We start from the raw sequence: 15,763 nt of genomic DNA, 5'->3' as shown, positions 1-15,763 counted from the left end.
ATGAGATGCGGAGCGTTTTGGTGTCATCATCGTGATGAAGTTCAGCTGAAGTCATCGAGGCGCATCAGTGCGAAGCAGACGTGCACGGAAGGCAGCCTGCAGCAGCCCCACGCTGAATAAAGTGGAAGGAATGTCCTTAGATCTGTTTCCAGGGTGATGCTATTTCCAAGGAGCGTGCTTTCCTCTGAGACTCGTTTTCCAGGAGCCATGTCCAAGGGAGCAACACTTTCCTCTCCTGCTCCCTGACCGGAATGAATGATGATGACAAATCAGTTCTGGAGGCACCGTGCTTAGTTAACAGCATTGCCTGGGTTTATCATTGATTGTTCAGTAGCTCTGAAGGAACTCTTGCTACCTTTTGCCTCCATGTACAATGAAAAGCGAGATCCCCGAGGAACATTTCTTGTGTTGTGTATATTGTATATATGTGTTTCTTTATAAAACAGGGGGTTCTGTTGTTTCAATTGTGTGTAAATGAAGCTCCCAGGTCTGAGCGCTGGGTATTGCTCTGCCACGTACTCAGCCATAGTCACAACTGTTTGAATATTTAAACAACGTGCTCCATTTAAAAGCCTTTCCAGGGGGCAATGTTTCAGTCAGCACTGATGCCTGACTCTAAAGTCAGAAGTGACGGTTCCCCCCGATGCTGTGGGGCTCCTCACAGGGCGCCTCTAGGCCGCTCCGCCCGCGGGATCCCCCCGGGGCCGCCCCCGATGCTGGCGTTGCGCCGGGCGGCTCCTCCAGGGGGCGCTGTGGCGGGCGGCTCGAGCGGCGGCCGCTCTCGGCGCTCGGGGCGGCGGCGGAGCGCGGCGGGCGCCGCCCCCTGCTCGCCTGGCGGCGCGGCGGCGGCGGGAGCGGCGGCGATGGCGGACAGCGCCAGCGAGAGCGACACGGACGGCGCCGGCGGCAGCGGGGGAGGAGGGAGCGCGGCGGGAGCGCTGGCGGCGGGCGGCACGGCGACGGCGGGGACGGGAGGAGGCGGCGGCGGCTCGGGGAGCGCGGGCGGCGGCAAGGCGGGAGGGATCGTGATCTCGCCGTTCCGGCTGGAGGAGCTGACGAACCGGCTGGCCTCGCTGCAGCAGGAGAACAAGGTGCTGAAGATCGAGCTGGAGACGTACAAGCTGAAGTGCAAGGCGCTGCAGGAGGAGAATCGCGACCTGCGCAAGGCCAGCGTCACCATCGTGAGTGCGGGAGGGGGCGGCGGGGCGGCACCGGGCCTCGGGGCTCCGCGAGCGGCCGGGCCTCGGCCTGCCCCGAGACACAGCGGGCACCGCCACGGCAGGGTTCGCCGCGGGCCCTGAGGCCGCAGGGAGGCAGCGGCGCCGTCGTGAGCCGAGAGCCCCGGCCCCGAGCCGCGCTACGCGGCCAACGGGGGACGGAGGGTGTAGGGCGGGCAGGGCCCGAGGGCGCCCTGACGGGACGAGGGTTGGCACGAAGTTTCTCGGAGCGGGCGGGATGCGCGGAGGGGCCGTGCCGAACCGCCGGCTCCTCGGGCGGACCGAACCTCGAGAGCTGCGGGTGGCGTCCGATCGCCTGAACTCCTTGTGGTTCTCAGCACCGTCTGAAAGGTGCCACACAGCTGCCCTGCGACCAGGGCTAACAGCCGTGAGGGAGCGCACCGGGAGGAGAAATGAGTTTCTCTTCACTTTGCGGCAGTCCTCGGCAAAATACGTATGAAAATGTAACCCACATGACACGGTTTCCTTCCCCTTCGGTGGGGCGTCTGGGGTCTGTGTCGGGCTGGCTGCGCTATCTCAGCCGTCACTGCTGCTCTGGGGGCTGCAATGGCCACGGCCGGTGTGCGGGCAGCCCGGGCAGCGGGGGGGGCTGCTTGGAGGTGGTGCCGGCTGTGCTGGGCTGTGCTATGCTGTGCTGTGCTGTGCTGTGCTGGGCTGGGCTGGGCTGGGCTGTGCTGCCCTGCAGCCCTCGCTGGTGCGAGCAGAGCTGCAGTAAAGACTCCGCATCCCACCTGCAAGTGCTCATTCCCATCTGGAATGGGACCATCTTGGACAGGGCCCTGGGCAACCTGATCTAGTAAAGGTGTATGTTTGGTGGCCCTGCCAGGCAGGGGGGTTGGAGCTACATGATCCTTGAGGTCCCTTCCAACCCGGCTCATTCTGTGGTTCTGTGATCTGCTGCTTCACCCACCGGCTTGTAGCGGTTGGATTGATGAGCGGTTTGTTGCCATACATCTAGCAATGGAATGGGATGTGGAGCTCACGCAGGCAGACCCCTCCTCTGTTCCCAATAGTGCTAGTAGCAGGATGTGGGCCGGAAGAGTGCGTGAAGCACAATACAAAGTAATTTATTCAAGGATGACAAATATAGTGCCGGCTGGGGAAACATGTGCTTTGTCAGTACTTTACGAGAAGAGAAATGAGCCTTAATTAGGCAGCGGTGAAGTGCCTTCAGTGCTGGAAGGGGCTAAGACATCTCGTCAGTCAGACATTTTCTCTCTGCTTGTTAGAAAGACATGGCATCTGTCTGAACCCCTGGTAGGTGTAGGGCTGTTTGTAAACAAGTTCCTGTGTATTAACATTCCTTTTGTGCTCTCTCTAGGGACTGATTACCTTAGGTTTTCACTGGGGAAAAAGGGAGTCGTCTTCTTAAATCTGAAACCATCTGTGTCTTTCTTGACGTCTTGGCTGAAGAGAGAAAGGTGGTAGACTTTCACAGCAACCTGTAGGCTGCCTAGTGTCTCCTGAGCAGACACTGCCTTTGCTCTGCATAGCTGAGCGAGCTGCTTCTAATTCAGCAAGCGACAAAATCCTGAATGCAGAGCAGACTTTGTGCTGCGATTTACATAGTCCTTAATGTAAACAGATCTGCAGTCAGAATACTTTGTTGCTCCGAGTATGAAAGCGATCGGAGCTGAGCTTTGTTAAACGCCAAAATGTGCTCCATTTACATGGAAATGTCATGAAATGCAAAGTTTTCTGCTTTTCCCCATTGTGATGGTAAGCCGTTGTGGTGGTACTCCTACAGTCCTCGCTGCTGTGCAGTGTGGGCACTGCGGCACAGCCGCTTCCTGCTGTAGGCGCTGTGCATTCACGGATCAGCTTCGATTTGTATCGTTGGCTGAGGATGAGCTGTGAAGCTCGAGTGGAACCGACAGGTAGCCAGAAGTGCAGGTGAGATGATGCAAGCTGTGTGCAGTAGGTGGAGGTGACGCTCGTGGCTGTGTGACCCATCATCATCCCAGCCTTTCGCCACCCCTTCCTCTGAACTCTTGTGCTGCACTGACACTGTGCTTTAATTAGTTCCCTCCAACTTCTTTTCTGGTTATGGATATTTTCCCTTTAAGATTCAGCAGATAGAAAGCAATCTTTTTCTTCTCTTCTCTTGTGTTGTGATGCTGGTTTAATGCTGGAATCTGTAAAGCTTGCTTGAACTAAGTGTGTTTCCAAAAAGCTGTGCAAGCTCTGCTCCTTTCTGCACCCTGAAATGCAGAGGATTTGCATGCTATGGTGTTAAATAAATACACATGATCATTTGATCTGACCTGCTGTTATTGGTAATTACCATGGGGAGGCACTCAGTGAGGAGAGCGTGGAGATCTGAAGTGTTATCTGGAGTACAAGAGTAAGTATAAAAAGAAATAGCTGAGTTCACTTGCTTGCATGTATTTAGCAATCCTTAATTATATGATTGCATTGTATGTTTCAGTACGATCTATTTTAGAAAATGGAAAGAATGGTGCTCAGGTTGGGAAAAGTCTGAAAATCTTAGCAGCCATGCATTTGTGAAGTCATTACTTTTGGTTACTGTGCTACATGTGCTATCAGAAGTGGAGTTCCTGTGTGCACTTCCTTCGTTTCTTGGTGCGAGGTCTGCAAGGAAATGTCACACTTGGTGAACCAACTCTGAGACAGCACAACTGCTCTGGTGAAAGCAGAGTACGTGCAAACCTGGGGGGAGAAGGAGCTTGTCCAGGTCAGGGAGCTTGTTTTGAAGTCAGAAGAACAACTTGGGTTTGTTCCTTTCATTAGTTGGTTTTTGCCTTCCAGTGTTTGATGTCACAAAGTTGGCTCAGTGAAAGCCATGCAGTCTCGAAGCATTTTGCTTTTGTTGTTCTTTCTACTTGACAGGCCTCATAGAAGCAGGCTGCTTTTCATTACAAAACCCGTTTCAGTCCAATTCCTGCAGGTACGTACGTGCTTCCCCTTGGGTGTTAGGTTCGGTCATTTACCTCACGTGAATTGACCTGGTGTAATCAGGCATTTCCTGTAGCATCAGGGAAATAAAGTATAGTGAGCCTTAGTCTAGCATTTATTTTTTCTAACTGATGTAAAGGTAGTGTATTTGAGTACTCTCCATTTGAGAACATTCCTATTACAGGGTGCCAGATGTAGCAGTTTTAATACTGTAACATAGACTTTCTGAGAACAGCTTTCCTTTCTTCCACCCAGTTTGCTTTGCAGGGAAAGAAAGAGTCCTAGAAATCCCATAGGGAGGTATGTGGGTACCCAAAGGACCATTGGTTGAGATGGAGATGACTGATCCCAAATGCTGATGGCGTGAGTACCACGTCAGGGCTATTTGGGTGAACACCCTGCTGTTGTGCTGTGAGTTCCATGATGTTCAGAGGCACAGGTGTTGGGGCTGCTGTGCTGCAAGCTGTGAGCAGCAGTGTGGGAGCCTCTGCTGCCCTTGTCCCTCCAGCTAGGCCTGCACCTCAGGGCTGAATGTGACCTTGTTTATATACTGAGTGTTAGCAGAGGGCAGCTGCATCTCCTGGCTTCACAGTCTCCATTGAATTTCTGCACTGCAGTGTAGACAGGCTTCTGCAAGCTGGGAGAAACAGTGGAAGAAAAAGGCTTACTCAACTCTCATTTCCTTGTTTTAGTCACAATTCTGGGGAAATTCACCGCTTCCAATAACAGACATCTCCTGCTAACAGGCAGGTTTTCTGTGACTTACAGATTGGCAAAATCTTCTGTGGTATTGCCGAGTTGTTACAGTTTTCTCGGTAAACAACCAGATTTAGATGCTGGAAATAGATGTGATTTGTGCATTTTGTTCTCAAGGAAGTGTGTGGTGGGATGTGTGTGCACAGCGATATGCTGCTGTGGTTCTTAGTGGAAAACGGCAGCCTGGAGAGGTAGTTTGGGGAAGTTCATGTGTGCTGTACTGGTGAAAATCCTCTGCAAAGGGTACTCTCCTGCAGATGGAACTGGAGTTTCAAAGCAGAATGCTTTCTCAGTACAGAATATGAATGGTAGGAGAAAAAGCGGAACAGACCACATAAAAACATGAACCTGTGGAAGGTGCTCAGCTAAGGGCAAAGGGAGGAAAGCGGTTAGAAGGTACAAAGTGAATTGAGAAAGTGAGGTGAATGTTTAGCAGAGGTACTTGTAAAGTCTGCTATTTACGCTTTGTTTTAAAGTAGTTGTTGCAAGTGTGAAAAAGGGGGGTTCTGAATCTGGGTTCTGCTGTTTTGTGGTGGCTTCTGTAGGGATAAGAGTGCCCTCACAGCTTTCAGATCCAACCGCATTGCTCAGTTCTGACTTTTGGCTTCTTGGAGTGAAGACAACATCTTTGCTGAGATTAGCAAATTAATGTGCAATGGAACTCTGTATGGGAAATCACAGCTTGAACCTCTGATTAATCAGCTGAGGCAAGTGTTGGGTCAGCTGTGGGAGCACAGGTGAGAGTAATTTAGCTGTGCTCCCTGAAGGGGTGGACTTGGACTCCACCTCCTCTGTGACCTCATTTAAGGGCTGATCACCACTGAGGCAGCATCTCTTGGAGATCACTCCCCAGCGGAGACTGCCTCAGCTATTGGGTCAAAGCATCAACATTGGTGAGTTTTCTTTTGCTAATAACCTTTGACTATTTACCACCATCTTGGTCAACATCTTTATATCAGCCACCCTTACAAACTCCAAATGTATTCATGAAGAGCAGATGTAGAGGAAACAACTGTCTTGTATTTGAACACTGTGTTTGCTGCCTTCTTAAGAAGTTTCTGTTGAGCTTCTGCAGAAATCTGTAGAGGAAGAAGGAAGCTTCGTGATGGACTTTGTTACTGTTCGTGACCCTTAGGTTAAGGTAGTAGATGCTAATGGGAAGGTGTGGTACCACTTGCTGCCGCTTGGTCCTTGTGCACAGCTGCTGGCACTACTGAAAGAAGCTGTCAGGCTCTGAGATGCTGGAAGTCCAATGTGCTGGAATGTGTTGTGGCTATATGATGCGCTGGTCTAGGCTGAACACATTTTCCTGCTCCAAATTTGTCCAGCTGTATCCAAGAGCTTCATTTGGAGCTGACAGCTTTTGTTTTTTTCATCTTGTATCATCAGGCCTTGATGGACCTTATGGAGCAGTACTTGTGCTGCAGCATTGCTGATGAGGCCAGTGCTCCATGTCCATTCTCTGAGGAGAATCCCTTCATTTATGGGGTTGGTAATGAGCCTTTTTTACCCACTTGCAATCTTGGTCTCCTGGAGTTTGTCAGAATTGACTTAATGAAGAGTGATATACAGTCAGTGTTTTAATCAGCATCATGCTTAGTGCATGTTGGTGTGAAATTGCGTTAGACATCTCCTACTGACAAGTGTTTGTAAGGTCTGTAAGCCACTTTGGAATTCTGCCTGTACTTTGATTATTGTATTGCTATTATAAATACAATCTTATGGGCACCATGTACATGTCTTACACCTGTGCAGTAATCTTTACTACAAATAGGCTTTGGCTGAATGATGAATCTGTTCTTATCCGCCAGGACTTGTTCCCTATAAAACCACGCCAAATAGCTCTCCTGACGTTTCTGTCCTCCTTACACTGAGTTTGTTTTCAGTATTGCCATTGAGTTGGCACCAAACTGATAACCGTCTTTGTCTTGCTTGCTTAGAAAGGTTGCACAACAGTTCTGCTTCTTTACCCGTTACTTTATTGGTGTTGATTTGCTGAATAATGGTGGAGGGTCTTCAATCAGTAGTAATGTTGGTATATTGCTTTGAATTACTTTGGGATGGAAGCGAAGTAAGAGCTGTGATTGGAGAGAGGATTTGGGAATCTTTAATAATGCTAAGTCCTTGTTGTTTCTGTAAGCTTCCCATTGTGCATGTGCGTTCTCCTTTTAAATGAACCTTCTCATCAAAGTGGTGTTCATTTCTGTGTCAGACAGTTTGCAGTGAGTTTTTTCAAGCACAGCTTATTGCCAGGTTTGAGCATTTACTGAGACTAACAGCCCTTCTTTCTTAGTGTAGCTCTGCTTTCACAGGAAACAAATATCCCTGTATGCTACACAGCTGTTGCTTTGAGTGGTAGGGTAAAGCTTTGGTCTTTTCTCCAGGTTCCCTATTGCTAATTCCATTTCTGGAAAGCTAATATGGACAAAACCTTGGGGTGATTTTCAGCTCCTGGAAGTTGTGTACTGCATTTTATTTGCAGTTTTGAGTGCTGTAGAGTTTGATCTTTATTGCTGATTTCAAAGGGTGCAGGAAATCTGGCTTCCTAAGTCTTTCATTTAGAGCAGTGACTTGGCCTTTGCTTGTCTTTCACTTATTAGTTCATTTGACTTGCCTTCATTGATTGTTTCCTCCTGCTGCTGATATCGACTTCAGTTAATACTGGAGTTAGTTCCTAAGTGCTCAGTCCTGGGTGTAGGTGTGTGGTGGGCATATTTTCATCTGCAGCCTGCTAATGCTAAAACTCCTTGTGGTACATGAGGAAATAACACTGCTGTGTGCAAGGCAGGTGTGTTAAGCAGGCTTACACAGCTGCTAATGATTTCAACAAAAGATTGTGTCATCACGCTGCAGCTCATAAGGTGCTTGGGTGGAATTTCAGGTAGAGACTCTTAAGACCACAGGACACATGCAGTGGTCTTTCAATACCTGAAGGGAACTTACTCCCAGGAGGGGAGTAAACTCTTCGAAAGGGCTGACAATAGCAGGACATGGGGAAATGGTTTTAAGTTAAAAGAGGGAAGATTTAGGTTGGATGTTAGGGGGAAGTTCTTCACTAGGAGAGTGGTTAGGCCCTGGAACAGGCTGCCCAGGGAGGCTGTGGATGCCCCGTCCTTGGAGGTGTTCAAGACCAGGTTGGACGGGGCCCTGGGCAACCTGATCTAGTAACTGTGTATGTTTGGTGGCCCTGCCAGGCAGGGGGGCTGGAACTACATGATCCTTGAGGTCCCTTCCAACCTGGGTCATTCTGTGATTCTGTGGTGAGTCCATGCTGCTGCAAACAGAGCTGGTCAGTGAGCTCGGTGTGTGAGATGCAGAAGGATATGATGCAAATTTACCATGATGTGTTCTTGAAATGTGCAGCAAGGAGTAAGAAAGTGCTCTTCCAGAGGAGCAGAGTTTGTTAGCAGTACGTATCTGATGCACTGCAACATAGCTTGCTAAGAGCAGCAGAGAGAAACAGTTGTTTGCTGCTCTTTTTTATGCTTGGGGGTAGGAGGAAGATACTGAATTTAGCAGCAGAGCAAGGGGTGAATCCTTTTTTGCCTTACTTGGTTTAAAAAAAAAAAAAAGAAAGAAAGAAAAACTGGAGGAGGAGGAGAGTGGTAGGGACAAAATGTACAAACTGCATCTTGTGCAGGTTTTCATATCTGAACAGAAGGAGTGGAAGAGACAATGAGTGTTCTACAAGAGAGGTGGAAAGGAAAATACAGAACAAGTTCCTATGGATCAGGATGAGAAAATACTGCTGTGATATATTGCGTCCAAAGCAGCAGCTGGGGGACACTGACAAAATGAGGCCTTGAGTTTTTCATCTTTAGTCAAGGGCTGCTGCTTGGCTGACCAGGGGGATGTTGGAGCTCTAATTGGAGGGACTGTTATGGTCCTGTTTGAGTATATGGGATGAAAAAAAAGGAGTAAAGATGAAGGCAAGACCATTGAGGTACACTATTCCAAAGTAAATAGGCAACTGTCTAAGTGAGAAAGGCTGCAGCATAAGTGATGGGTAGATTTCATGTCTGGGGGTTATAGGGGCTCCTTGGCTTAGCAATTTATTAGCAGAAACATTGAATCGGTGTTTAATTGTGACATTTGTGCCTGTAACTTTTTCAACCTCCCTGTTAAAATTGTAGGCTAACTGTTGCCTATAGTGACAGTCCTGGCAGTTCCTGGGAGTCCTCCGCATCTTTGTGTCTTCTGTTGCAGCTCCAACCAAGGGAGAAGCTCTTGGCATAAGGCCTTGCTAACGTGATCTGCTTTTCAGGCTGGGGTAAGCTTTAGGAGGTAGACATGCATCTCCTCAGCTGTGCTGTAGATTGAAGTGTCCTCACAGCGTTTCAGCTGTCTGTGAGCTTTGGCCAGGTGTTTTAATTCTCTGCACTGCCTCAGAATGTGATGTTTCTGCTTGTTGCCCTAAAGTGAAGGGATTTTTAGTTCCTTCATTGTTGTTGATGCTAACCATGATGTGGGTTAGTGGACACAGTGGGGGTGGGTTGGGAGTTGGACTAGATGATCTCAGAGGTCTTTTCTTATCAAGTCAGACGGAATGTTTAGTGGCCTCTTATATGATGCTTCATCCTGTCCCATAGAGTTCAATTTCTACTTCCAGCAAATGTGGGAAGAGCTTTGTTTATGCTTGTAGTGGAGGGATTGCCACTTTATTTGGAAGTAAACGGAGACAAGCAGCAAAGGCAGTTACTATAACTTTTGCAAAATGTATTTTTTTATCAGTGCTTTTCCAGTAGCTTCAAACTGTGTGTTTTTTGTATTTGTGGCAAAGTTTTCTACATCCAGCTTTGAGTAATCCATTCATTAGGTAAAAGCAGTGCCCTCGTAGGCGATGAGGTGCTGGCTATAACCTCCTTTTGTTTCAAAAGTGAGATATTAAATGAAAGTTCCTGCTCTAAGGATGGAAACATGTGTAGGCATATCCTGAAAGATGTATGTGGTTATTTCTCTGAGTTAGATGGACTTTTTCAATTCTTTATGGGGTGATTATTCAAAGATGATTGCATTCTCTTACATCCTGCAAATCTCTGCTTATAGACAGGCAGAGCAGAGGATGTGGATGCTTCATCTTCCTCAGTGTCTTCTCCTGCACTATGTAATAGACCTGTTGTCTTGAAAGCCTGAAAAGCAATTGCACTTTAACGTATTATGGTGTGTGTACTATGAGAGACCCAAACTATACAGAAAAAAAAACCCTGTGTCCACTGGGTTCTGAACATGTATTGTTGGAATTAGAGCTAGTACGCATTAACTGTGGGATGGATGATGTGATGTGAGCTTTGTGAATGTGCGTGTTTGGAACGAGGTTTGATTAATGTCAGTAACATTATGGCTTTTCTAGAAAGCCAGTGTGTGCATGAGGAAATGAGGGGGGCTTTAAAGGGAGCATTCTTCAGAGGCTGGTTGTGTTGAGTGACCAGGCACCCCTTGCTGGTGTGGGCAAGCACACGGCCATCCCTAGGGACTATGTAAGCTGTATTGAAACTAGGCATTTTAAAAAGCAAAACCAAGAATCCAACAATAGAGGTATTAAGAAAATGGCAGAGGCACTGCATAGAGGGATGCTGTGTGGGAGCAGTGTCTGGTCTGCCTAGAGAAATGGGGTGGGACAGGATAATGCTTTGGCCGTTATCTACTCCAGTGAAGAAGACCAACTGTTTTATATCCACATCTATGCCCTTACTTACATGAGCTGTGAAGTAGGATTGACACAGATGATTTAGAGGGGCTGGCTGCTCAGCCTCTCCTCTCTGTTTGCACTCCTGTGCCTGCAAAGAGAGAAGTGGCTGTGGCAGCTTCTAACAAAAGCGTGCTGTGTTTGCACTTTGTGCACAAGTTTGTTGTTTTAAAACATGGATCGGTGCCTGATGGCACTGACATGCATAGCTGGGTGAAAAGAAGCTGCTTAGTAAATTAGTCACCTAGAAGTTATTCTGTTTGTTTTCTTTCTGTTTTGTTCTTCCACTGAAGCTTTAGGAGTGAACAATAAGGACTGCTCTAATTGGCAGGGTGTTGTGCAATTAATATTTAGCTGCATCAAAGATAAACGGTGACTTCCCACTAGTAGAAAAAGAAGCAAAGAAGGACTTAGAAGATACTAGTTTAAGAAGCAGCATTACTTATATTTTTGTGCGCTGGACATTTCATGTTACAGTGTAGTTGGACCAATTGGCAGCAGAGTTACGTGTCTTCCAAGTTGTCCTACTGTGTGGTGGCATTGCTGGGATTCTAGTTGGTGTTGGCTTTTTATTGCTTTCTGAGCAGCCTGACCACAACCAGATTGCATTTAGTTGGGGTATTTTAGATGCAAATCAAACATAAAATCACAACGTTTCCAAAGGGTGATAGTTCTAATGATCATGCAGCTTGTGAAAAATAAGTTTAAATAAATCAAACAAATACAACTGACCAAATCCGCTCCAACAGTAGCCGTATGCAGTTGGATCTCTTTCCCCCTACTCCACCATTTCATCGTTGCTCCATCCAGAAGGCTGCGTGTTCAAAAACTCAGGCAGACTGAAGTACAACTACAGGTCTGGTTGGGGATCGGTTCACCTATGTACATGTGTATCCTTATTTCATTTTTCAGCAGCTTTTATACTGAGGCTGAACAGATGCAAAACCTGTTCCACGTGCCTCTGTAGTCTATTTGCTTTACACGTATTGATTAACTAGAAAGCTCTTTGCCACACATGATTACCAAAAATTTCACCAGTGAAATGGCAGCACCAGCAGATGTCTGAGACTAAAGCAAAAACCTTTCAGTCATCAATAAAGTTTTAGTAGAGAGCTTTCAGGCTTTGGTTCAATGTTTGCTTTGACAGTGCAACTTTATTGCCAATATTGGTTGTCTTAGTCAAGGCGGAGCTTCAATCAGAGCTTCATGCTCCCAGAACATGGAGTATTCCTGCTGGGTCATTCCTGTCTTGGCCTGTTGCTCCTGTTAGCTCAGCTTACAGCTCTTGGGTATGGGAAACTGCAACTGTGCCCTCATGGTTGGCGAGCATTCCTTCCACATGGGGATGGCCAAGTGATTGAAAAATTCACGCTGTCACTATATCTTTGGTGAACTGTGCTGTTCCTAAACACTCCAAATAGGAAATGTTGAGAGTTTACCTGTCCAGCCCTGCTGCCTTTCCTTTGTGGAGCTTTCTGCCCACGTAGTCTTTAATTACATTAAGACTTTTGCATAACTGTGCATGATCACAGTTAAGCTGCTAAGTAAAAGTTATTTGAAGGTTGATATACTTTCTGGACCTTGTCTTGATATTTTCTTATTACAATAGCTTTTCCAAGAGCTATCTTTTAATTGACTGTTTAAGGCCAGTTTATTTTTATTTTATTTTGATAAAATAAACTCCCTTGAAAAGAACAGACTAATTTTTGTATGCCTTGAAGAAAGCCATTTAAATTACTTTTAAATTGCACTGTATGAATTATGAATTACATATGGCTTCCCATAAGTTTTGGGTAATGAACCAAATGCCTGAATTTTATGTGTTACCATGTTCATGAAACAACAGCTGTCATAACCTTTCCTTTCACTTGGTGTCTTTCAGTTGCTGGGACTCTCACGGGGTCAGCAGCAACCTACGGAGGGAAGCAATATTAGGCATGTGCAAGTCTGAAGTGGAATGGAATTGCACACCACCAGACAATGAATTGCGATGCTCAGAGATTTACTGTGCATGAATACTACTGAACTTCTGCCTTCAGTGAGGGAGTTGATATTGAGGGCTCTTTTAAAGAGCTATTTCTTGTGTAGCTTTCCAAAGCACAGCATGGATGCACTCAGGTCTTGAACATAACTGCATTTTTTACAGTTTCTCATGAGGCTGCATGGGTGCTGTGTAGCTGGAAACATCTAATCACAGCTCAGCCAAAACCTGGCTGAACCCATCAAGAGGGGTACAAGGGGATGAAGGGAAAATAGAATTACCAACCGTAAGTAAGTGAAGATTAAAGGGAACTGTATTTTAACACTTTAAACAGTGGCTCGTCATACAGGTATTCCTTTATTATTGTAACAAAAGCTTTGTATTGCTCTTTTCCTCCTCTTACAGAGGGGTACTACTGAATAGCTGAAATGTAATAACTTAGTTTTGAGGCAGTTCTGTTTGTGGCTTTAATGTTACAGGATAGGTAATGTTTAGAGTAGTTGAAGCTGATAGGTTGAGATCTGATGTTGATTCATTTCTTTCCTCTCCCACTCATCTGTTTTGTAAGTAGCACATGTGATAGCTCTATTACTCCTGAAAATTTCACTTAAGTGGGAAAAGAGGAGGGGAAAAAAAATGAAAAGGGAAAGAAAGAAAGAAAAAAGAATGTAAAAGCTGCCAGAAGTGAAAGTGAGGAAGTGATCTGGGGGGTTGCCCTACATAAAACAGGAAATCACACTCAAATGAGACCCAGAACTTGAGATGCAGAGGACTGCTATGCCTACAGGAGCAGCCAGCTGCAGAGGTATCTAACTGTGGCACAGGAGGGCTTCGATGGCCTTCCTTGTCCCCCAGGCCCCACAAATAGGGTGCATTGCTGTGTGGCCACAGCAGCTGCAGCAGTGTGAGCCATCATCTCTGAGCTGATTCTTCTTCCATTTCTGGAGAACAGTCTTTTCCTTGCGCATTGTTTGCAGTGCTTTGTGTTTCTCCTTGTCTGAAAGGCATGCTGCATGCAGCGTGATTGTTTCAGGTGCTGCTGAAGGGCTTATACGATAAAGAGCTCCAGCCCAGGGGGGCTGCAGCGTGAAAGTTCCTCCTGTAAAGGAACATCATTGTTTCATTGGGATAATTATTGCATTTGTAGACCTAGAGTTTTCTGTATTGTTTGAAATTAGTGCCAGAAAGCATGGCTAGAGAGGTGCCTTGAGTTGGCTGTGGTGGTGAAGTATGTGCTACAGCACAAATGAGAAACCTAAATTCTGTTTTGTGAGAACACATTAGATTTCTAAAATTGTGTTGTTGTGCCCTATTGCTCTTCACACCCTGCTCACTTCTTCGTGCTTTCTCGTAGGACCTCGGGACAGGCAGCTCAGTGAAGAGGCAGCTCTAGTTCAGTGTACCGCACGCAGCAGCTGAGATCATCTCTCCTGAAGCTGCCCCCAACCTTTCGGGCTATGTTCAGTGGTGAAGATAGAGTTTCTTAAGCATACAGCCAGCAGGTTGAATTGCTCTTCAGCTCCATCTGCAGGTGTATTTTGTCCCTAGGGTTACCCAGCAGAAACTTCTCTGCATGGATGAGTGATAAAGAGTCAGTGGTGGGTCTTGTCTTTAAAGATGGGAGAACTTCAAGGATGAATTAGATCAGAATGGTGTTTGATAAGCTGTCTCCAGCAAGATCCCTTGAAATCTTAGTGCCAGCTCTACTGCAGGTGCTAGTGGAGGCGGGTGGTTCTTTGCTACCCAGCTCTCAGGCTGTATAGGGCTGACAAGCCATTCATGAAACACATATTCCTGCAATTGCATCTGAAGAAAGAGCTGAAATTAAAATGCAAGGCCTCGTTCACATCATACCACTGATAATGTGGCACTGGAGTACTTAGTACTTCTACTAAGGAGTATCTTTCAGCTGTGATGTTGAACCTGCTTTTTCCTTACTTGGCTTTGCGGTCTTGGGAAGATGTGTGAAACTTACAGAAATAGTAACCTCAGAGGAGAAGGAAGTGTAGACAGCTGTCACTGTCATTTGGCTTTGTTAAACTATCACAAAACCAGGGTTTTGCTGTTCATAAAATATTGCCATTGTAGTAGTGGTTGGAATCTGGTCTGGTGATGCAGAAAGAGAGCATCCCATCGGATATAGAAGCTGCTGTGGGAGCTAGAAACAAGTGGGCAGAGGGGAATGTAGCTGTGTGTGCTCTTGACCTGCTAGAGATACATACACAGGAAGAACTGAAAGCATAAAAATACCTTATAGTACATGCAGCCATACCTGGAGGTTGGGACACAGCAGACAGGTGGACGTGACTGTTTCTGCAGGAGATCTCCACAGCAAGGAGATTGCACATTCAGGTTTCCAAAGGCTGTTAGGTCCAGTGTATCCCTCAGTGTTTTAGAGCTTTATTTTGTAAGGTGGTATGCAGAAGGAAGTGAATTGCTTTTGCTGTTTATGGATGTTGAATGTAACATGAGTAACAGAGAAATTGTGAACTCTGTGCCCTCACTCACCCACTGTCTCTAATTTCCATGCTCTTTCTCATTAATTTTTTTTTGCTGATTCTATCAGCAAAAAATTTTAATGCAAATGTCTGATTTAGAGGCAGATTATTTGTATGGAAACTATGCGTGTATGTTCAAATATATATATATATATATTACTGTGACACTCTGTGCAGGAAACAGTGTGTGGGCTTTTTTTTTTGACTGCCATAAAACATCATCTTGACTGTGGGCTAAATGACTAATAGATTTCAGACAATATTAAGATAAACGCGAACGATTTTGTTACAGCCAAACTATTTCTAGCGATTAACAAGATAAAGGGAAAGTTTCAGAATGAAAGTATGTAGCTTTAGAAGAAATAGAGTAACACTTTGTTCTTTTTATACCTGGTTTTGTAACTGTAGTCTGTTTATTTTTTTACTTCATAGATAATGTTGAAATTGCAGACCACTAAGTAGGACTTGATGTATGTATATCTGGAACTTACAGTTTACACTGGGATTTGTATGCTTCCAGATTGTTCAGCTGAGAAATGTATTGCTGGTATGATGGAGGCAGAGATAATCTTGTTCAGCTCTTGCTTTGAGCCTGCTGATTGCACACCAGTGTGGGCATCAGGGCTGTTCCTGAGCAGCTTAAATGATCCTAAATTGTAACTGTTCATCTTTATTTCTGTGTGCCAGG

The 15,763-nt window shown here is 46.1% G+C and overlaps 1 protein-coding gene across 2 annotated transcripts in view; it reads left to right on the top strand.

Annotated features, from left to right (window-relative positions):
- Positions 1-810: 810 nt before the first annotated feature.
- CCDC6 (coiled-coil domain containing 6) overlaps positions 811-15,763 on the top strand; it is a 46,144-nt gene continuing 31,191 nt past the window's right edge. Inside the window, exon 1 of one of the 2 annotated variants that reach the window (XM_015866249.1) lies at positions 811-1,181. In XM_015866249.1, coding sequence (XP_015721735.1) covers positions 864-1,181 — 318 coding nt within the window. In that variant the 5' untranslated portion in view covers positions 811-863. The remainder of the gene's footprint in view (positions 1,182-15,763) is intronic. The other variant, XM_015866250.2, reaches the window with a different exon arrangement.

This window comes from Coturnix japonica, chromosome 6, assembly GCF_001577835.2.
Source record: "Coturnix japonica isolate 7356 chromosome 6, Coturnix japonica 2.1, whole genome shotgun sequence".
NCBI classification, from domain to species: domain Eukaryota; kingdom Metazoa; phylum Chordata; class Aves; order Galliformes; family Phasianidae; genus Coturnix; species Coturnix japonica.
The sequence above is the reverse complement of the archived record's forward strand: the minus strand, read 5'-3'. Positions and strand labels throughout refer to the sequence as shown.